This window comes from Geotrypetes seraphini, chromosome 1 (genome assembly GCF_902459505.1).
Source record: "Geotrypetes seraphini chromosome 1, aGeoSer1.1, whole genome shotgun sequence".
Lineage (NCBI taxonomy): Eukaryota > Metazoa > Chordata > Amphibia > Gymnophiona > Dermophiidae > Geotrypetes > Geotrypetes seraphini.
In genome coordinates this window covers 339,628,782-339,652,257 of record NC_047084.1, presented here as the reverse complement: position 1 = coordinate 339,652,257, position 23,476 = coordinate 339,628,782, and the positions used below count along the sequence as shown (strand labels likewise).

General features: G+C 43.9%; 1 protein-coding gene across 2 annotated transcripts in view; it reads right to left on the bottom strand.

The window, feature by feature from the left end:
• NUP54 (nucleoporin 54) overlaps positions 1–21,648 on the bottom strand; it is a 210,675-nt gene extending 189,027 nt beyond the window's left edge. Inside the window, exons 1-2 of one of the 2 annotated variants that reach the window (XM_033960850.1) lie at positions 21,311–21,648; positions 3,962–4,063 (exon numbers count right to left, since the gene is read on the bottom strand). In XM_033960850.1, coding sequence (XP_033816741.1) covers positions 3,962–4,063; positions 21,311–21,362 — 154 coding nt within the window. In that variant the 5' untranslated portion in view covers positions 21,363–21,648. The remainder of the gene's footprint in view (positions 1–3,961; positions 4,064–21,310) is intronic. The other variant, XM_033960842.1, reaches the window with a different exon arrangement.
• Positions 21,649–23,476: the final 1,828 nt, after the last annotated feature.

The window sequence follows — 23,476 nt, the reverse complement described above, 5'->3', positions numbered from 1 at the left end:
TGTTAAATTTTTCTTCTTTTTTGTATATTCTGATCTTTTTTCAAGATTGTAATGCTTGATGATAAATGCAAAAGGGTATAAATAAAAAAATAAAATATATTATAAGAAAAGATAAAGGAAGTACTTCTCGACTCACCCACGTGAGTCTGAAACCTTTCCTTACTTTAAGGGGATTCTTAATTTTTCCTCATAGACTCAGCTCTAAAACTTAAAGAAAAATTTAATTCATTTCTGTTCTCGAGTAATTAAAAATTGTTGTAGTTGAATGGGATCCCAAAAAACATATTCAATGTTTTGTAATTTGACAAACAATAGTGAAACCCAAAAAGAGTAAGGGAGGTAAAAAATCACAAAAGAAGCAAAAACCTCCCAACCCCAAGAATAAAAATGGATAAGAGGGAAAGACAAGAACAAGAAGGTAAATCTACTAACGCTAATAATAATTTGTGGAATCGGGAGAGCCCTCAGTCACACAGCCACCCACCTTCCGCCATTTTCCGCCTTGCTATCTAAGCTGTGTCAGAGGAACTGGGAACCACAGCGCAGTACAGCCCTGAAGAAGGGGGGGTGCATCCCCGAAACGGAGTCCCGTTGACATCTGCCGGCTGTTTTTCACACGGAGAAGCTAAATACTTCCAGATTGTGTATGCTTTGTTGGATTTGGACGTTTGATTTTTCCTTTTTGGCCCCCTAGATAAGGGGTAGAGACAATTACAAGTTATGGTATAAGAGTGTGTTTTTTTGATTTATTTTATATCTTTTTTTCACATTTAGCACTTTTGGGGTGCACTTTATTTATTAATTAGCACGGAGAGAGCCCGGGGATGTTTCACAGTTAACACTCTTTTGGGTGTAAGCCAGTGACAGCCTTTCCTCTGGGAGTTCCCAGTGGGTGGCTGTGTGACTGAGGGCTCTCCCGATTCCACAAATTATTATTAGCGTTAGTAGATTTACCTTCTTGTTCTTGTCTCTCCCTCTTATCCATTTTTATTCTTGGGGTTGGGAGGTTTTTGCTTCTTTTGTAATTTGACAAGACATTTACATGGAAATTTTAGGTAAAAAGATGCCTATAGGGCCAAAACTCTGACTTTTAATCTCAAAAACTCTTATAATTTGTTTGTTAAAATGTATCATGTCTCCCCATTTATGTGGGCTTAAAAAGAAATTGTGTATGATTGATTATGTATTGCTTACGAGATCACCTTTTTTTCTTTTTCTATTATTGGATATTATAAATATTCAAATTTATAAAAATATTAAAAAAAAACCCACTGGTATAGAGTGTGTATGAAATGGCCAGGCAAGGATGAGGTCACCACTCATACAGAATGCTGTAAGTTACATGTGCCCTCGCTGTACTTACGCAACTACAGTTATGCCAGGTCTATCTCTGGTATTAATTGTGGATGCATAAATGTTAGATGCAACAATATAATGGAATACAGGTGCCAAGATGCCAATATAGACTAGGCTCTCATCACACACCACAAGGGAGACCAAAAGGGGATGTCCAGTTATAGAATTGCTCCCAATATTTTAGTACAAAGTAATTGTTAAACTAGTCTTAAAATGTTCCTTCAAACATACACAGTTTATTCATTCTCTACGTAGAATATTCTTTATTTTTGTTAAAATTGCATAAGACTCATTTCAATTCAGTCTGCCTTATTTACATTAGAGAGAGAGAAATTAATTTTCCATTGTTAACTATTTATTCACATCTTTCTATTTTTCATTTCTTTAGTGACAAAACCTGGACAATGACTAAATGAACTCTCAACTTGAAGCAATGATGCTACCAAAGTCTACCTTAATGAGCAACCAAAGAATAAACAGAGAAAAGTGACAGATTAACTGCAAAAAAAAAAGGTACAGAATAGCTCAGGGTATTTTACAATGCAATTGATACTGTGTATAGCGTAAAGGCACACATTTACTCATTCACAATCAGATTTAACACTAAAGCTTAAATCTAGAAGACTGTCATTCAGAAATCCTAAACACTTGGAGGGGCATAATAAAAAAAAACGTCTAAGTCCCCTTTTGGCCTAAGGCCTTAAACGTTGAAAGTAGAAGCAGGGAAAATGTCCATTATCAAAAAAAACATCCAAAAGGAGGGTTTTTTTTAAATAATGGCCTGCCTCTACGTTCAGCTGTTTAAACGCCCAGACCATCACTACATCTAAACTTATACCCTATAATCAACCTAAAAAAAGCCTAAGTCCCAAACGTCCAAAACAAGAGCTTTTAGGCAAAGGAGGAGCCAGTCCTTTGCCTAAAAGCTGGATTCTGTAACCAGTGTCTGTCAAAAACAACACCAGTTATAGAATCCACCCCCCCCCCCCATCTACAACAATCCGGGCAGGAGGGAGCCCAAGACAATCTGCCCCGCGTCATCCCCGACTCCCCAATTACGTTCATGGCAGGAGGGAGCCCCAGCCCTCTTGCCCCACGGCACCCCCGACTCCCCAGTTACATTCAGGGCAAGAGGGAGCCCAAGCCCTCCTGCCCCGCAGCACCCCGACTCCCCGATTACGTTCGGGGCAGGAGGGAACCCAAGCCCTCCTGCCCTGCGGCGCCCCCGACTCCCCGATTACGTTTGGGGCAGGAGGGAGCCCGAGCCCAAGCCCTCCCGCCCCGCGGCACCCCCGACTCCCTAATTATGTTCAGGGCAGGAGGGAGTCCAAGCCCTCCTGCCCCGCGATCCTCAAACCCCCCCCCCCCCGCCAAGTTCGATGGGGCCAGGAGGGAGTCCAAGCACTCCTGGCCCGGTGACCACCATCCCTCCACAATCCACCCAGGAGGGAGACCATGCCCTCCTGGCCCGGGGACACCCTCTAACCCCCGCCCCCAACTAATATACAGGCAGGAGGGATCATAGGGTCCTCCTGCCCTCAATGCACATACCCCCACGACCGCCCCCCCCCCGAACCCTTGATCGGCCCCTCCGCTGACCCGTGACCCCCCCCCCCTTAGGCTCCTACTGTGGGCAGGGCCTTAGGCACATGGACCCAGCCAGGCCCAAGTGCCTAAGGCCCCGCCCACATGAGGAGCCTAAGGCTCCTGGGCCTATTCTGGTTGGCCCAGGTGCCTCAGGCCCCACCTGTGGGCGGGGTTTGAGCCGCCTGGGCCAATCCAGCCCCATTTCTGGATTGGCTGGCTTGCTGGATGGGCTTGGTGCCAACGATTGCAAGGTATGGGGGGGTGGGAGGGTCATGGTGTCGACAAGGGGGGGGGAATCGGGGGTTCGGTCGTAGGGGGGGTGCGTCGAGGGCAGGAAGGCCTGGGATCCCTCCTGCCCGTATTTTAGTGAAGGGTGGGGGTTAGAGGGTGTCCCCGGGCCAGGAGGGCTTGGGCTCCCTCCTGGCCACATGGGACTCGGCAGGGGGGGAGGGTTTGAGGATCGCGGGGCAGGAGGGCTTGGGCTCCCTCCTGCCCTGATCGTTGTCGGGGTTGGGGGGGAAGGGTGGATCACGGCAAGGGAGATGAGCCATCTTTCCTGCCGCAATCATTGCTGTAGGGGGTAGGCAGGTTGCTGGGGCCGCTGAGCTGATCGAAGCAGCCACGATCAGCTCAGCGGCCCCTTTTCGGCACTTATACCTGTTTTGACTTGGTCTAAGTCAAAACGTATAAGTGCCGACTAGGCAACCTGCCTAAAGTTTTGGTTATACCTGCTGCATGCCTAGGTCTAGGTCGGCCCACCTCCCGCCCTTTCCCCTCCTCTAAAAATGCCTCTTTTCTCTCTGTGCGTTTAGAGACAGGGGAAAGACCTAAGCTGGTTTTAGATACGTTTAAATCCAGCTTTGATTATGGATACTTGGACGATCAGGCTTTTTGATCGTCCAAGTACCCATTTAGGCCACTTTTTAGACTTTTTTTTAATTATTATTATGAGCCCCTTGATATTTAAAAAGTAATTCTGGTGTGTTAACTACCTCTTCTGGAAATGGAAACTGATTACCTCCAAAAGCCGAAGAAGCAGTAGTTGTAGTGGTGCCAAATCCGAAGCCAGTTGAAGCAGTGGTTTTAGCAGCAAAAGTGCTCTGTGGGAATCCAGTTGAGCCTTAAACAAAACAAATGAAAAAACAACAACAAACGAGCCATAAAAAAGTAATCAAGAACAGTTTAGCACAGCTATTATTTAGTAGAAAATATACAACTACCAAAAACTCTGCTCTTTGAAGACTATGTACTAAAAGACTACACTTACAAGGCTGAGAATAAGTATTTAAAATTTGTGGTCAGGTTAACAGGCTCTTATTCAAGAAACCGATCTCTCTCATTCTAATGCATGAGTAATAAATCATATTTATGATTTTGCAGCATTATTTATCAGGCATCAGATGGAGAGCAGATGGGTTAAACTAGAGATGAAAGTGAATAATTTGTCATTATGTCCCATCAATGTTTATGCGCAAAATATAGACTTGCCAGAGTGTTTTTGTATTACTGCAAATGAAACAGCCACTGCAGATTCAAGCCATCAAATTTTATACAAGAGAATTTGAATTCAGGAAGTTGTTAAAACTAGTTTGCTGACCTTGGCATTCACTTAGAGCCGGATTCTGTAACTGGCGCCTATGTCGGTGGCCGCCTAAAAAGCAGCCACCAATCGTGTGTCAATCACTCGACAGCCCAGAAAACTCTGGCCTACATATCAGCTGCCTATATATGCCGCTGTGAGATCCTAGTCAGGCTGCAGCAACCTTAAGCTGATTGTGGCATGGGAAGTTATCCCTCGATCAGCTGAGCCAACAGTGCTCCCCGAAGCTGCGACTGCACCGGAGAGGGGCCCTCCTTCCTAATGCATTCTGGCAATATGGATGGCAAAGGCTCTGGCAGAAGAACAAAGGGCTAAAAACTAGGGCTAAAGGAAGATTAAACATTTTAATTGTAATTAATCACATTGAGGTCCTTTTACTAAGGCGCGCTAGCTGTTTTAGAACGCGCTAAACGCTAATGTGTCCATTATATTCTACAGACGCATTAGCGTTTAGCGTGCCTTAGTAAAAGAGGGGGATTGTACAATAGCAATTAAATCGGTAAGATATATTAAAAGAATTATGTCTAACACAAACAAAAATAATTCCTGAAATCAAGCAGCACCTGTAGGCAGAAGCCGTGAACTATACAGATCTTGCATTATGTTTTTCTGGCAAAATAGATACTAATTTTAGAGCTTTTGAAAATGATTTGGTACAATTTCACTATGGAAGGAAGGAAAATTATGTTCTTACCTGTTAATTTTCTTTCCTTTAGACACAGCAGATGAATCCAGAGACTAGTAGGATAGCACACATCTACCAGCAGGGGGAAATAAAGAAACTGATAAACAGGTGGTCTTATTGGCTGGCATGCCTCCTGTATCTTCAGTATTGTTCTTTGCCCAAGCATCCGGAACCAGTAATATGCTTAGCATGTAAAAAACTTATTTCCCATAACCAAGTTCAAAGGTAATAAAACAGAATACAACTACCAACTATAACAAAACTTCAGAAACTTGCAAAAGACAAACCGACAAACAATATCCAGAAAGGGTGGGGCTCTGGATTCATCTAATGTGTCTAAAGGAAAGAAAATTAACAGGTAAGAACAATTTTTCCTTCCTTAGCAACAGCAGCAGATGAATCCAGAGACTAGTGGGATGTAGCAAAGCAATCCTCAATCTGGGTGGGACGCGAACGTCGCCTCCGCAATGACCGAAGCACCCAAGAGAGTGTCCTTATGGAGTGCCACATGCAACCAGTAATGATTAGAAAAGGTATTCTTAGAAGACCAAGTAGGTTCACAACAAAGGACCTCTAAGGAAAAAAACCTCTGGACTGATTCCAGGAAGTAGCCATCGCTCTAGTTGAATGAGCATGAAGTTCTTCTGATAACCGCTGTCCTGCCATCAAATAAGGAGAAGTAATAGTCTCTTAGACCCATCGAGCGATGGAAGCTTTGGACGCTGCCATACCTTTGTTGCGTCCCAGGAACAAGACAAAGAGGTGATGTGAACGTTTAAAGTCATTAGTAACCGGTAGCCAGTGAAGAATACCACGCACATCCAAGAAACGCAGTGAAGAGAAGTGCGTCCCCTCCCTAGTTCTCCAAGAAAGAAGGAAGGAAAAGAGAGTGGTTAACATGAAAGATTGATACCACCTTAGGAAAAAACTATGGCATTGTCTGAACTGACACCCCAGAAGTCGTAATACAGAAAAAAAGGGATCCCTGCAGGACAAGTCTTGTAAGTCAGAACATCCACCTAGCTGAAGATAAGGGTAAAAGAAACACCGTTTTTAATTTCACATCCTTTAGAGCAGCGGTCTCAAACACGCGGCCCGCAAGCCGCATGTGGCTCTCCAGGTTTTATTTGCGGCCCGCGGTCTGAAGGCATCATTCTCTTCATTTTGGAGCAGCAGCCGGCTCGTTCGTTCAAAGCCGCGGGTTGGCGGCTCCTTGCGCTATCCACTCCTGCATCGGAAGCCTCTCTGATGTCACAACATCAGAGAGGCTTCAGACGCAGGCACGGATCTCGCAAGGAGCCGCCACCCGCGGCTTTGAACGAAAGCTGGCCAGACACGCTGCTGCTCCAGTGATGTACCAAGGGGAGGGCGGTCCACTGTTCTCCCTAGAGTGCGGCTCGTCTAGAGTAGCGGTGCCGAACCTGCTTCCCTTCCCTTCTCACTGCTGCCATCGGGGATCAGGCCAGCACCGTGTTCTTTGATCTCCCTGCTTCTCTTCCCTGCGGAGCCGACCAACTCTCGCGGGCCGACGTCAATTCTGACGTCGAGAGGACGTTCTGGCTAGCCAATCGCTGCCTGGTTGCCCGGAACGTCCTTTCCGACGTTAGAATTGACGTCGGGCAGCGAGATTTGGTCGGCCCGGTGCAGAAGAGAAGCAGGGAGATGGCCTGTTCCCGATGGCAGCAGCAGCAGCAGCCTATTCCGCGGCGGCGGTGGCATGGGGGAGGGCAGGAAGGAAGAAAGAAAGAAAGAAGGTGGGGTGGGGACAGGGAGTCAGAAAAATAAGCAAAAAATGGGGCACGGAGGAAGGAAGAAAGAAGGAGGGGGATAGGGAACCAGAAACAAAGCAAAAAATGGGGCACGGAATCAGAGAAAGACAGACAGAGAAAGAAAGAAAAAGTTGGGGGAGGGAATGAGGTCTGGAGGAGAGGAAGCATACAGGAGGCTGAAAGAAGGGAAGAAGTATTGGATGCACAGTCAGAAGAATAAAGTGTAACCAGAGACTGATGAAATTACCAAACAAAGGTAGGAAAATGATTTTATTTTCAATTTAGTGATTGAAATGTGCCAGTTTTGAGAAAGAAAAGATATTGAACTTTAAATACGAGTGCTGCAGAAAAAAATAGAGTACTTGGAGGGCCGCAGAAAAATAGTTAATGTCTTATTAAAGAAATGACAATTTTGCATGAGGTAAAACTCTTTATAGTTTATATATCTTTCCTTTTAACTGTTAAAGGAAAGTTTTATAAACTATAAAGAGTTTTACCTCATGCAAAATTGTCATTTCTTTAATAAGACATTAACTATTTTTTCTGCGGCCTTCCAAGTACCTACAAATCCAAAATGTGGCCCTGCAAAAGGTTTGAGTTTGAGACCACTGCTTTAGAGTGTGATTCGATAAAGGTTCAAATGTTGGTTTTTTTATTGGGAGGGGGGTTTGGGGGGGGGTGAATCTTAAGAACCATGTTAAGATTCTATTCCGGACAGGATTTCTAACCAGGTTGACTAAAATGGTTTAGCCCTTTTGAGAAAGTGAACAACATCCAACTGATAAGCAAGTGAAGACACGTGACCCCTGTAAAATTCAATGGTTGTTCCTTGAAGCTGAAGGGAATTATACACTAAGCCCTTGGCTACCCTTCATTTAAAAGGACAGAATAACCCTTAATAATAATTTTATTCTTTTATACCGCCATTACCAAAAGTTCTAGGCGGTTTACACCAAAAGAAATTTTCCAGTCAGCGAAATACATTCATACCATAAGAATAAAATCATACAATAAAAGTTAAAAATATGGTTACAATCTTAAGAATACCCAATTAAGTCATATATTAAGTGATATATATATTTTTCCCAATATCTAGGCTGTAAAACTAAAGTAGGACAAAATTCCATGTTGATCAACCCATGAGTGAGGAAATCCGGAGGTACCGGGAACCACAACGGCTTGCCCACCAACAAACCGTTCAGACCAGCATAGCATAGACGGAGTTGAAAATCTGGAGGTATCAGACTCACCATACCAGAAAAGTGAGCAATGAGATGAAACACATTCAACCATCTCAGGGGAAACCCTTAAAGAAGCCAACTCAGAGGCCAGGAACAAGCCAACGTGTTTACGTCCTTATGACTCGTGCTCTCTGTGACTGACGAAGAACCGAGGAAGTTTACATGTGGAGACTAGGCCATGCGGTCCAAATCGAGGAAATCTCATCTCTATAAAATGAGCTGCAACAGCTAAACTGACAGTTCCCAATTTCTGGGATGCAGAAGATTTTTGCTGAATAAGTTTGTCTGTAAATGTGAGCTGCCGAAAAAAAAAAAGAGTTACTGCTCACCGAAGCAAGGCCATTGCCTCACTCAACAACCGAGGACTTTGTGTTCTGCCCTGACTATTGAGAAATGCCACCGCCGTGACACTGTCAGTGAAAAACCTCATCGGCCATTCTGGAATCATGGCTTGAAACGCCTGAAGCACTAGTGTACTTGTCCACAACTGCAGAAGATTAAATGAACACTGGGTGTCCTCCAGAGACCAGACTCCTTGTGCTGAGGATTGAAGGCACTGAGCCCCCTAACCCAACAGACTGGGATGCTTGTTCACTATGAGCCAGGCCAGCGATGACCGTGGCATGCCTTTGAACAGATATAACTCACTGAGCCACCAACTTATGCTGAGCGATACTTGAAGAGTCTACTGGAGACTATGACTGCAGCCTTGAAATGCATGAAACCACCTGAACAGAAGTGACTGCTGCAACATTCTCCAATGAAAGCAAGCCCAAGACCATCCTTTAGAGTCACCATCATGGATACTAGTACCTGTACATAAACCCACACTCCCAGTCTTGGTGCCTGAATAAGAAGGCGATCCTGAGACTGTAAATTGTCGTTCCTGTCTCTGGGAAGGAACACATTGCACACCTACGTGTCAAACAACATCCCCAGAAGTTCCAATGAATGAGATGGGATAAGAAAGCTCTTTGGAAGAAGAAGATCCATCCCAAAGAGTAAAAAAAAAAAAAGTACCTTAATCCCCACTTTGTGATGAAATGCTGCCACTGATACCATCACCTTTGAAAATGTTTGTGGAGCCGTGGCTAGGCTAAATGGCATCTGTCCTATGACGGTAAAGCAAAATTACCACCAATGCAGTGTCCATTTGGTAATATGGAAGCAATCTTCTTTGAGATCGAGCTTTGTAAGGAACTCCTATGGATAAACTGCTGTAATAACTAATCTCACCTTTTGCTGCGTAAATGTCTGACTTTAAGAAACTAATTGACCCGGATGAGATCCAGCACCGACCTGACAGATCCCCCCTTCTGGGCACTATAAAATAAATTGAATAACTTTCCTTGCCCCTTTGTTCCAGAGGAACTGGAACTAGTGCCCCGAACTCCAGTAACACTTGAAGAGGGCCTTGCCCCAACTTCAACTTTGGCTGTTAAATACATGGTGACCCCAAGAAAGAATCTGGAAAGGGGAGAGGAGAATTCAAAGTTGCAATCACGCTGAATAACACCCAAAACCTAAAGACCAGACATCATCTTGTCCCCTTCCCCATGCTAAAGCATGAGAGACATCCAGCTAAGGATCTGGCAGAGGAAGACAAGACCCCTTCAAAGTAAAGCGCGGGAGTACGTGCAGATCGAGAGTTGTAAATTTCTGGATGGAAAAAAGGAACTCCTCTGCGAAAATACAAGTTTAGCATTGGAATACAGAACATAAGAAGAACTATAAGACAGTGAATCTGGACTATGAATCTTGGAATTATGAAAAATAAGGCTGTGACGGAGAAAACTGTTAGGATTAACCTGCGGTAACTTCTGTTACCGGGAATCCCTAAAATACACTATCAGCTCCTCCAGATCTTCTTCTAAATCAACTGTCCTTAAAGGGAAGGCGCACTAGATGCAGACTAGAAGCTGTCTCCCCTGTTCCATGGGGTAAGATCTGCATCGTGATACCTCAAATGAGAACTTTAGGGATGATTCCAACTGCCAGATAGGCTTTGCCACCCTGAGGCCCACCTGCGTCGTGGCTTGAAAATAGAGCTAGCATAGCAATGAGGACAGGGACCACGTTGGAAATATGAACTTGTAGGCTGTCCTTTTTCTGTTGGCTTTGGCATTCAAACTGGTGGGCTTGGAGAATTAAGAGACTTGATCAGGGTCACAAGAAGAATAGGAGCTTGGCCTCACTGTAAATGGGCAGGAAAAAGTAGCATCGACCAGCAATTGTCCCCTGAAGTGTGTGATCAGCCGCGATGATGTTCAGCACGTCTACAGCACAAACACCTTTTCACTGCCACTGCCGGCCCGCTGGCAAAGTGAACGTGCGGAGTTCCCAGAAACCGCTAAAATAACTAACAGACATAAGCAACTGAACACCTAAACACCTCTTAACACAAACCGGCAAATGAATAAAGTAAATTTGCTCTCACCTGAAGTGACAGGAAAACTGTCTAAACCAGCACACACAATAAATAAAATAAAAATGAAAATCCTCTCACCAAGCTGACAGGACTGGTAGTTGTAGACTGTCAAGAGAAGCACAGTCCAGCTACAGCAACTTGTTTTCTCAATGAGAGAATGATCAGTACCCTTCAATCCACCGGAGGGGAGGGTGCAGCAGGGACCTGGGGGGGCATAGGTGTAAATCCTAAAGCCGGCACCGTTCAGCCGGACACCCCTGTCTCACTGAAGAGAAAAATTCTCAACAGGAGAAATAGAATGGCAGTCTCACTGAAGAGAAACCTAAACGGGAGAAAATAATTTTCCAGACACATCCAGAATCCAGGAGTTGGTTGAATAGCGACCATCACCTGCTGGGAGATAGAGCATCAGATCGGACCAGTGGACCTCCCCGAGACCAGAAGACAAGATCTACAGAAGGAAAAGAAAGAGCATGAGGAAAAGCCACATACGAAGAGTGAAGAGCAAGAGTTGATGGAGAGATCTGTGTCTGAAGTGGATCACAGAAATTCAGATTATGTGGTGAAAGAACCGAAAGAGGAAGTTCCTGTTGTTCTAGAGCAGGGATGCCAAACTCAATCACATCCAGGGGCCGAAATCTAAAACACAGGCTAAGTCGCGGGCCAGTCCTCGCTCAATCTCTGCCCCAGACCTCATCCCCATTATAGTACTAATTGTAATACAATTTTTTTATTTTTCATGTATACATACAATATAACCTTATTGACAACACATAATGGTTAACCACAAAATTAAATTACACTGTATCTTGAGAACACAGACAACCCCTATGCAAATACGAGACCACAAACTAAAAGTACTAATATATACAAACAAAATCTTAAAGATTCAAGACTCTGCATGCAGTACAACCCCAGAGAAATAGAAGCAAATACATTTCTTCTTGAACAGTGCAAAATATAGATAGCAGATGTAAATTCTCAAAATAGACACACAATTCAATCACTAAATTGAAAATAAAATCATTTCCCCTACCTTTGTTGTCTAGTGATTTTGTCTTTCAAATCATCTTTTCCCAGTCTCTGGCTGCACTTCCTTCTGTCTGTGCTCTTAACTGTGTATCCAGAGCCACCTTATCAATTTGCTGTTTTTCTCTCCTTTACTTTCTGCCATACATCTATTTTTGACCCAAACAGACCAGGGATTTTAAATTACAGTCCACTTGAGGGGGCAATACTTTCAAAATAGAACAAAACACAGAAGACCCCCCTCTCATCAATACTGGGCAAGTTTCTCAAATAATATCATCATATAACATTTTAAATATTTAAATGTGCTCATAAGCTCTTCAGCAAGGCACTACAGCAGCGGTACAATGTCGCTGGAAAGGTGCTTGAATTTTAATAACACATTGCATAGAGCAAGGATTCTCACTTCTACTGGAGTGGCAAATCTTATGGCTCTACAAAAGCTGTTTAACAGTAGACCACTTATCTGAAAAGGTCAGTTCACGGCTCCAACACAGCCTGTGTTTCGCTACGCTACATCCAGAAGGATAAGCTTTTTATATTGATTTTATTTGCAGTGTGCAGTGCTTAAGAACAAAAACATGCTATGAAAATTGTGCTCATAGTTAAGAAACAAAATTCATTATAAATATATAACAATCATGTATTTAAAACATTGTTTTAGTCTGGCTGCCAGGCAGGTTACCCGAGTCCTTTGGTCTACACACTTGAAATTGAAAAAAGACGCCCGGGGAAAAGGCACCAAATAGAGGCTGCAAAAAAAAAAGCTGTGAACTGACCTTTTGAGATAAGTGGTCTACTATTTTGTAGAGCCATAACATTTGCCACTCCAGTAGAAGCGAAAATCCTTGCTCTATGCAATGTGTTATGATTAAAACTCAAGCACCTTTCCAGCGACATTGTACCTCTGCTGTGGCGCCTTGCTGAAGAGCTTATGAGCACATTTAAATATTTAAAAGCCTTTAAATGTTATATGATGATATTATTTGAGAAACTTGCCCAGTATTGATGGGGGGGGGTCTTTTGTTCTATTGTGATACATCCATCTTTAGCATTAACTTTTAACATTCAACTTTCTTCCCAAAATCTATCTACTTTTCCATGTCTTCCCTTCCCATCTATCCATGTGCACCATCTCCTCCCCTATTCCCATCTATCCATAAGAAGCATTTCTTCTTATCTCTTCCCTGCTGAACTCATTGCTGTGCACCATCTCCTCCCTTAGTCTCCCCTTCCCTTCCATCCCTGTGCCCCATCTCATTCCTCTCCCATGGTCAGACAACTCTGTCTTCCCCTTTACCCCCTCACATGGTCTGGCATCTTTCTCTTCTCCTTCCCATAGCCTGAAATCTCTCTCCTCTCTCCCATGGTCTGGCATCTCTCTCTCCTTCCCTCCCTCTTCCCGAGGTCTAACATCTCTCTCCTTCTCTCCTCTCCTCCCTGCAGTCTGGTATCTGGTTAGAAGTTGTTTCTATAAATTAAGAATGATCAGGTCTTTATAAGTATTCTGGAACCCCCATCACTAAACATACTGATTCACTCATTCGTAATATCAAAAATTGATTACTGTACTGTCTAATTCCCTATACAAAGGGATACTACAGAAAGAAATCAGACGTCGCTAGTTAATTAAAAATACAGCTATCAAAGTCATCACTAATTCTAAGAAATACGATCAGGTCACTCCGCTGTTAAAGAAAGCTCATTGGCTTCCAATCCCACACAGAACAACATATAAAATTGCCATATTAACTTTCAAAACACATAAAATCAAGGAACCAGCCTTTATCGACAAACTACTCATTTTACATGATCCAGAGCCCTAAGATCGATAACTCAACATTTATTCTTTGTACCTTCATTAAAAATTATTAGTACACGCCGTACAACAACATTCTCAGTAACCGTCCCCACGATCTGGAATTCTTTACCATTACACATTAGAGAAGAAAAAAAAATCTAGATAAATTTAAAGGGACATTGAAATGTTTTCTCTTTAAAGACGCTTTTGAACACTGATTTTCCCTTTCATCCTTTCATTTTCTTTTTTCTGCCTAAGGTACACAGTGGCAATGAAATTGTTCCCTTTAGCTAATATTGTCCTTCCCATTAATGTTTTCTTTCCTTGACTTCATTGTAGTTCTTCCTTTTCGTTTAATTGTTTATTATTTCTACATATTTGTTTGTATATGTCTTTGTTTTAATTTCTGTACTCCCCCTTTTTTTTTTTTTTTTTAATTATTGTACATCGCCTAGAATCCAGGATAGGCAAGCAATCAAATTTTAAATAAAACTTGCTCTCTCGCTCCCCTCCTTCCCTTTCGTGATCTGGCATCTCTCTCTCTCCTTCCCATTCCAGTGGTCTGACATCTCTCTCCATATCAGCAAATAAATAACAGCTAATCAAATTTAAACATTTGCAATACATAACAGGGTGAAAACTAAACAAGTCACCAATTCGAACACAACCTGCACTAAGAGAATGTATAGAAATTGCCTGAATTCTTCAACTTGGTAGCCAATATCTCTATTCTTCTCGAGGCAAGATGTTTGAATTTCAGGTCTCATTGAGGCAAGTAGCAGGAAGCAGGCAAATTCTCCACCGACAGGGCAGGCTTCAGTTATGGAGTGTGTCTACTAGAAAGAAGATTATCGAGGTAAGAACCTAATCTTTCCTTCTAGCATGACAGACATTCCATTCTTGAACCTGTGGGATGTAACAGAGCAGCAGCCCCCTTAAAGATTAGGGTGGGACAAAATAGCCTGCCATCAGACAAGGATGCAAATGTGGTATCCTGCTTGGTCACATCTACTCTGTAAAACTTCATGAATGAATTCAGAGAAGACCAAGTGGCAGCTCTACAGATGTCTTCTGGGGAAACTCCCAAAGATTTTACCCAAAAGGAAGCAACTCCTCTCATGGAATGCACCTTCACAGAAACAGGTCATACATATCTACCTGGCAACAGTGGTTTTCAATATGGCCTGACCCTAACAAGCTGCACCTGCCAGCATGAAGAGATGATCCAACAACCTAAATTAGTTCAAAACTTCTAGATGATGAAATAAGAGTCCACATCCAATGCCCAAACTGTGACGGGCCTCCATCATCCAAGGAAGCCGCTGGTGCAATGGATCCCTCTGTGGGCAACATTGGGAAAAGAGTGCCTCCTGGAGCTAATTCCTTTCTGTGTTAATAATGCCTTCTTGTGTTTGTTAATGCTTTCCTGGAATTCAATGATATTGTGCTGGGAGGATGAATTCCAAGAATATGTTGAAAATGCATTTGATTATTAATGCCTTCTTGTGTTACTCTTGTTGATACCTGTTTTACTATCGTTTGTATATGGAGTTCAAGTTGATTTGTATGTAATCTGTAAAACCGCATAGTCAATATGTGGTATATAAATTTTAAATAAATAAGTGCATCCTTGTCCAGGGGACTACATCCATGGTCAAAAACCATCGACCACAGAATCTGAAAGTAATGCCAGGCTGTCAGGATGGGAATGCTCTGAAATGCCTATATTTGATGCAGAAGCTTTTCCTTGATGGTTTCCAAGAGAAACACTTTTGTTTGCTCCTGTTTTGAACTGGACTCCCAGGTATTCCAGGCTCTGTGTAGGTTCTAGGTGGCTCTTCCGGAAGCTGACCACCCAGTCAAGATTCTGCAGCAATTGCATAACTCGACAAACCGCTAGTCTGCCCTCAGTCTCAGACCAGACTCTGATCAGCCAATCGTCAAGATACGGATGGACCTGTATGCCCATCCTGTGTAGGTGAGCAGTGACCACCATCACTTTGTTGAAGATCCATGGTGCTGTGGCCTGCCTGAACCCATAAATATTTCCTGTGGTCCAGAAAAATGGGAATGTGTAGAGAGGCCTCCGTCAAATTCAAGGAGGCAAAGAACTCCCCTGGCACTACTGATGCAATAATGGACCACACCATCTCCATGAGGAAACATGGTATATTGAGGGCCACATTCACCGCCATGAGATCTAGGATTGGCCTCTAGTCTTCGAAGCCTCTTTTGGACACAATGAATTATATGGAGTATCTGCCAGAGCCCGAGTCTTCCTCTGGTACAGGCTCTATAGCTTCTAGAGCCAACAGCTCTGACCACTGTTGCTCTGACCTTGGCCACTTTTCCGGCATCCCAGCAGAAAAGTCTATAAAAAGATCTGGGAGGGGACAAAAGAACTCAAGCTTGATCCCTTCTCGTATTATTTCCAGCACCCAGCAATCTGTGGCGATATTCATTCATTTATCCAAATAGATCAATAACCTCCTTCCAATGCATGGAGACTTAGCTAATGGCTTGGCATCGTAACTGTTTTTGTTTCTTCCAAGCTGGGGAGGAATGAGGGCTCCTGGCTTCTCCAAATTTTTGCCAAGGGGTCTGAAACACCCTCTGGTTCAAAGACCCTCCAGAGTACTGGCAGTAACACCTAAAGGTCTGAAAATTACTCCGACCAGAACTCCTCGGGGCCCGAGACCTGCTATCTGGCAATGATTTGGGTTTTTGGTCCTGTATGCTGACCATAAGATCATCCAGGCCTTTACCGAAAAGTAACCTTCCCTGGAATGGCACTTTACTAAGGGTCACCTGGAAGGATGAATCCCCTGCCCAATGTCTGATCCAGAGCATCCTGTGAGCAGGAATGGAGTAAGTGGACATCTTACTCATTACTAAGAAAAGGTCATACAGAGCATCAGCCACATAATCCAACCCCTGTCATTAAAACCTGGAGAATGACAAGCTTGGACAACAAAAGACACTGCTGCAGCCACTTTCAACCCTGAGACTGTAGTCTCAAAGAGCCTTTTGTGCACAAAAATCTAATCTGCAGTCTTGGGTATTCTTTGCTGGGAAGGGATGTACACTTTGTAACCTGTGCTAGCAGTGAATCCACCTTTGGGGGGAAACAAAAAGCTGGTTAAACGCAGCATCCATTAGATAAATCTTAGATATGGCTTTGGCCACCCAAAGAGACCCCTCCGTAACTTCCTAACGATCTATATGCATTTCTGTAATGTCTTGATAGGAGGAAAAGCAAGAGGTCTGTGCCTTGGTGCTGCTCATAAGAGAGCACTTCAGGGCAAAGGACTGAGATTCTGTGATCATCCCCATAAGCGTTGAAGGTTTCAACAGTCGGCTCTAGTGCTGCCCGATTCAGGGAAAAAAATTTCGATTCAGCCTATTGAAATCGATTTTTCGATTCGATTTTCCTGCCCAATTGGGTGTTTTTTTCAAATGTCCTGGTGGGTTTATTTTATAGCCTCTTCACCCCTTTTATAGCCTCTTTACCCACTTTGCCTTCTCCTAACCACACTGGCACTATGGTGTAAACAAAATAAACAAAAGAGACTTTCTCTCTCTGTTAAATCCTAGCTCATGTTTGCGGTCTAACACCAGCTCTGGCAGGATACACATTTCAAATCTGACATATTATAATCAGAAAATAAAATTAGTTTTTTTTCTACCTTTTGTTGTCTGGTCATTATTCTAATCTTGTTGGTCCCAGGCTCTGGTTGTCTTCTGAAAACTTGCTTGCCAGGGTCTCCTTCTTTCCCCATGCTAACCATCCATCTTCCATCTCTGTCCACCCCTTCCGTTTCCCTTCTCTCCCCCGGAGGTCTGGCATCTTTCCTTTTTTTTGTCTCCATCCACAGATCCAGCTTTTCTCAACTACCCTTTCATCCAGCATCTCTCCCTCCTTCCCCATCACCCCAGGGTCCACCATCTCTCCCTTTCTTTTCTGAACTACCCTCCTATCCAGTATCTCTATCTCCCCTCCACACCATCCCTTGTGTCCAACTTCTCTCCCTTTCTATTCCTTCCCTCCCTAAATCCCATTGTCCACCATCTCTCTCCCTCTCCTGTTTTTAGATCCATTATTTATTCCTCCCAAAGTCTGGCATATGCATGTCTCTTTGACCCCCCCCCCTTCCCTCCCTCCCTCCATATACTTCTACACAAGGGCCCCCCTCCCCTGAAGGTCTGTCCCCCCTGAAAGCCTGTACCCCCCCCCCGAAGGCCTGCCTGTCCCCACTGAAGGCCCGTGCTACCACCCCTGAAGGCCTGCACACCACCCCTGAAAGCCTGCCTGTTCTCCCCGAAGGCCTGTACCACTACGCCTGAAGGACTGCACCCCCCCCCTCTTGAAGGACTGCGTGCGCACACACACACACACACACACACACCCCAGGAGGCCTGCGTGTTCCTCCTGTGCATCCATTTGCCTAATTTCAGCAGCGGAGCAGCCTGCAGAGAGGATCACCGGTGCTAGCGATCCTTGCAAATTGCCATAGGCCTTCGGAGCTGTCTTCCCTCTGCCACGGTCCCACCCCTTCCTCTGGCATCAGAGGCATGATCGCGGCAGAGGAAAGAGCTCCGAAGGCCTAGGACAGCTTGCAAAGATCGCTAGCACCAGCGATCCTCTCTGCAGGCTGCTCCGCTGTTGAAATTAGGTAAATAGATGCGCGGGAGGCCAGGGGGAAAGCCAGACACCAGCACTTCCCAACTGACCTTCCCTTCTCGCCCTCTAAAGCAGGAGCGGCAGCGGCCGCCAAGTAAGAGGCAGCGCTGCCGCTCCTGCTTTAGGGGGCGAGAGTCAGTCACCAAATCGGGAGGCCGATTTTTTTTGTTTGTTTTAAATCACTTGAAGTGAATCAGTGAATCGATTCGAATCGTGAATCGAGCAGAACTAGTCGGCACACTGTTGTTTCCTCAGCAAGATCTGGAGCCTCTCCCAAATCTGGGATTTTTGCACCTAGCTACCCTTCGTGAGTTGCAGCTCATTCTTTTTTAACTCGCGAATGGTAGCTAGGTGCAAAAATCCTGCTTATAAGTTTATGAAAGGAGTCTGATACAAATGCCTCCCACTTGCCAATGCTGTTATAGGCTCACACCGAGCTGAATATCTCCGTCTCACTGGGTCAACCCTAACCTCCAGAGCCCTGATGAAACGATGCTCATATTGTGAAACGGCCATTTGCAATACAGTGGCAACAAGCTTCAGCTTTCACCAGGCTTCAGCTTTAGTGTTCAGCTCTAGCTTTTCAGCACACAGGACTGTGGCACTAGTTATGGACAGCATTCACAAATACACTGCATCAATATAAAGATAAGTTCAGTCCTGTTTGCAACAGTCTATTTAAAGTTATTTATTTATGTATATATAGCACAATTGCTGCAGCATAATAAGGGTTTTCTGGCTGATGATCGAAGCGTGGGGAGAGCTTAGATCAAGTTTTAGTTCTCACCCATAGCCCTGGTGTTAATACACCCCGTGGCTTCTGAGGCCTTTTCCCTTATCTGGCTTTTGTGTTTTATGGCAGAGTGAAATTTCTGGCAAGAAAATACAGCAGAACTGGTGGTGTGTTAGAATTATATGTTTCTCTTTTACCCCAGTTCCTGCATTTTGAAAGATTTTTTGTTTACATATTACATACATAGTATCTTGTGCTCCCTACAATCTCCATGCATGTAACACTGACGTAACTGAACTATATTAGCATCCCCCCCCCCCCACAATAGATGTCAATATACCAAATCAACATATGTAGGCATATCAGATCAAATTTCAACAGTTAAAGAAGTAGAAAGGCATTAGGTCTAAACAATCCATTCCAAGCTAGATTACTGAATACCAAATCATCATTTACAGGCAAAATCAGATCAAAATTAAACAAAGAGGCAATAAATCATACATTCCTATCAGGATATTCTAAGAATGATATTTACAAACAGAATAAACATTAACATAGGAAAGCATTAACAAATAATTGCGTTTTCAGCATTTTCTTAAAGTTAATCCTCCCAGTACAGAATCGTAGGATACCAGGCAGGGCATTCCAGAGCTTTACCCTGGTCACTGACATCATTGATGCTCCAATCTCAACATGCATAATAGACATCCTACCCTTCAAACTCAATTTCATCCCATTTTCAGATCTAACATCTTCTCGGTTTATAAATTAAAAAAAAACTCCTGTAATATCTTTAAAGAAACATGGTACAATGTCTGATTTATAGTCGCAAGAATCTAAGACTGCACTCTTTGTTGTATGGATAGCCACTGCAGTTTTTTTAACACAGGAGTTATGTGTGTGAACTCCTTGAGACCCCTGTAATTAATCTTGCAGCAGAACTGATCAGCATCTGCAATGCCTTCAACTTCCCCTTTGCAACTCCCAGGTTAGGGGTTATAATGTACTGAAAGGCATGACATGATGTTTAAATACTTGAAAGGTATTAATATAGAACCAAATCTTTTCCAGGGAAGAGAAAATGGGCATAATTTGAGGTTGAAAGGAGGAAGACTCAGGAGCAATGTTAGGAAATTCTTTTTCACTGAGAGGGTGGTAGATGCCTGGAATGCCCTCCTGAGGAAAGTGGTGGAGAGGAAAATGGTGATGGAATTAAAAAAGCGTGGGATAAACAGAGAATCTTTAATTAGAAAACAAAGAATGTAAATTAAAGAGCTAAGACCGGTACTGGACAGACTTGCACGGTCTGTGTCCCATATGTGATGATTTGGTGTAGGATTGGGCTGGGGAGGGCATCAATGGGAACTCCACTAACTTGGAATATGAGGATGTTACTGACCAGACTTTATGGTAGATATCCTGCAAACAGGATAATTGGATAGGCTGTAGTGAGCTTGGACAGCAACTTCAGCATTTGGAACTTAGGACAATACCAGGTGGACTTTGCAGTCTGTGACCCTGAAATATCAAGTTAATTTAATCATGCATTTTTAGTGGGTATGACTAATGGGCAGACTGAATGGACCGTTCAGTTCTTTATCTGCTGTCATTTACTATGTTACTAAATGATGTATGGAAATATCATGTTGGCTTGTTCCTTCTATTGATACACCAAATATTTTGTGCAGAGACACTGGTACACTGGCCTCCCCTTACTGTCAAATGACCAAATTCATCCAGCCTAGACAGGCCCTAAGCAACCCTTCCCCCAACCTCAAAACTAAAATAGGAGGGGGGGGGGGTCTGTCTATGTGTGTGTGTGTAGAAGAGGATGGTGTCTGTCTAGAAGAAGATGGTGATGGCCTAATTCTATCACCTGCCATGAACACAGAAAAACTTGGTTCGTTATATGCACACACCAATACGAGAAAGGAGCCAGTTCCATAGGTGCATCGGGGGCTAAGCGCCCACAATACTGAACAAGCTTCTTCACTGTATCTAGGAACAGATAAATTGGTGTTGCAGATAGCAACCCCAAACATTTTGAAAAGTTTGCTCCTATATGTGAAAAATCTCATAGGGGAGTGTGTGGCACAGTGGTTAAAGCTACAGCCTCAGCACCCTGGGGTTGTCGGTTCATACCCACGCTGCCCCTTGTGACCCTGGGCAAGTCACTTAACCCCCCTCCCCTTCAATTGCCCCAGGTACATTAGACAGATTGTTTGTGAGCCCACCGAGACAGATAGGGAGAAATGCTTAAGTACCTGAATAAATTTATGTAAACCGTTCTGAGCTCCCCTGGGAGAATGATATAAAAAATTGAATAAAAATAAAAGTGTGGATACAAGTCTCTCACAAAAGAACGTATGTATATAACAGGTCTCAGACTGACTGACTCACCGGTTCCCGGATTAGCAGGTGTACCGCTCACAGCACCAAAACTGAAGGCCATGTCTCGAGCTACGGTGAGGCAGAAACAGTCGAAATCGCTCACGAGCCGTTAGTGCTGCAGAGTGTATCAGAGAGCGAATTTCCCGCCTGTCAGAATAGATTATTCCACAGCTGACAACCCAACTTTGTAACGGAACTACAGTCACTCGACTCCCCCTGTTGCCGCCGCATAAAGGAGAACGCGTGCACAACTCCTCCGCGCATGCGCCATCTCGGAACGGTCATAGGCAGTTTGCTTCCGGTTCCGCAATTGTGCGCTTGCTCTTTACGGTTGCTGCTGCTCGAGAGCGGTGGTTGGGTGGGAGGGTAAGACACGTGAGAGTAGTAGAGATGTAAAGAAATGATCGCGGGTTAACGATCTCTGTAATAAACTGTGTATTCTTTTGGTTAGTAGAAGGATCGCAGTCTTAGTCCGTTCATTTGGAACAGTTAACCCTTAATCTGCATTATAGTGACTGTTGGATTTGACTGCTGCAACATTTTAGTTGGGGGACGCTTGATGAAATTGCTTTTTACAGCATTATGCACAGATGGTCCTCTACAGACAAGTAAGTCGCCTGAAGACAATGCAGGATCTTCTTTACCGTTTTCCAAGGCTCTCTCAGTATAAACTGTTTGTTTGTTTTTACAGAAGACAAGTCCTGATATTTGGTCTGGACTCAACGCCGTCTTACGTATACCTGAAATTTAACATGCAGGTAAGACGGCGTTGTCGCATCCAACAATTTTGAGCTGTCCTGTCCATGGGATTTAGATGAAAATCAGTACACAGCTCCCAACCAAGGCTGGTCCAAGGCTACTTGATGCCCTAAGGAAAGGCAAACCTTCAGTCTTAGGCTTTTCTCCCTTTGTCCACGTTTTTTCTGTGAGGTTATACAATCAAAGTGGTTTACATATTTTAGGCAGTTACTTATTTTGTACATGGGACAATGAAGTGTTAAGTGATTTGCCCAGAGTCACAAGGAGCTGCAGTGGGAATCAAACTCACACCTCAGGGTGCTGAGTAGAGAATGACAGGGGACAAACTTTGTCTCTGTCCCCGCAAACTGACTGCTCCCATCTGCACAAGCCTCAGATAGTTATGATTTTATATTGAAATTATTTTATTAAAGTATAAAAAGAAATAACATTCTGTACAATTGTCATTTTATAAATCACAAATACTGTAATACAGAACATGGATAAACAAAACCTCAGTCTCCCCTCCTCACAAATATCCTCTCCATTCAGTGGTGTAGTAAGAGGGTGACGGGGGGTATCCACCCTGGGCACCCATCCTCCTTTCCGCCCCCCCCCCCCCCCCATCAACATCGCTTATGCGTGCTCCTTCCCTTATACCTCTTTAACATTTGTGGCATGAACAGCACCCCGAATCTGCTACTCGCACCAGCTTCGGCTCTTCCTCTGATGTCACTTCCTAAACCCGTGCCTAGGAAGTGACATCAGAGAAAGAGCCAACACTGGCGTGAGCAGCAGGTTGGAATTGCTGCTTGCGCAGGGAGTGTTAAAGAGGTATCAGGGAAGGGAAAGAGCGCTTGTTAGGAGGGGGCGGGGAAGAAGCGAATGGGGGGTGGGGCACCACCACCCTGGCACCTCTCACCCTTGCTACACCATTGCCTCCACTATCAAGAAAACTGACCAAACCAAATTATTATCGAATGCTACATAGAAAAATCAAGCAAACAGAATACTTCAGTCGCATATAGCAGGAATAGTGTTAGGGGAGTGCAACTAGGGCAATTGCCCCCTGGCCAGAGAGAGCCCTAAGCCAGCTGGAAGATAAAGAAGCACGGCCTGAGTTTTGCAGTTTCCAGTTATGTTTAACACCAGGTCTGGCAGGATACATATTTCAAATCTGATATATTCTAATCACAAAATAGAAAATAAAATTATTTTTTTCTACCTTTTGTTGTCTGGTCATTTTATTCTTCAAATCACATTGTTCTCAGGTTCTGGTTTCTGTTTCCTTCTGTCTACTGTTAATTCACTTGTCAAATCTTCACTGACAGCCAGCAGCATCTCCCACCTGCTGCTCACACCAGCCTCAGCTCTCTTCCTTCTCCATCAAAAAATGGGATCTACAGGAAGCAGCATCAGTGATACAGTAAGATGTTT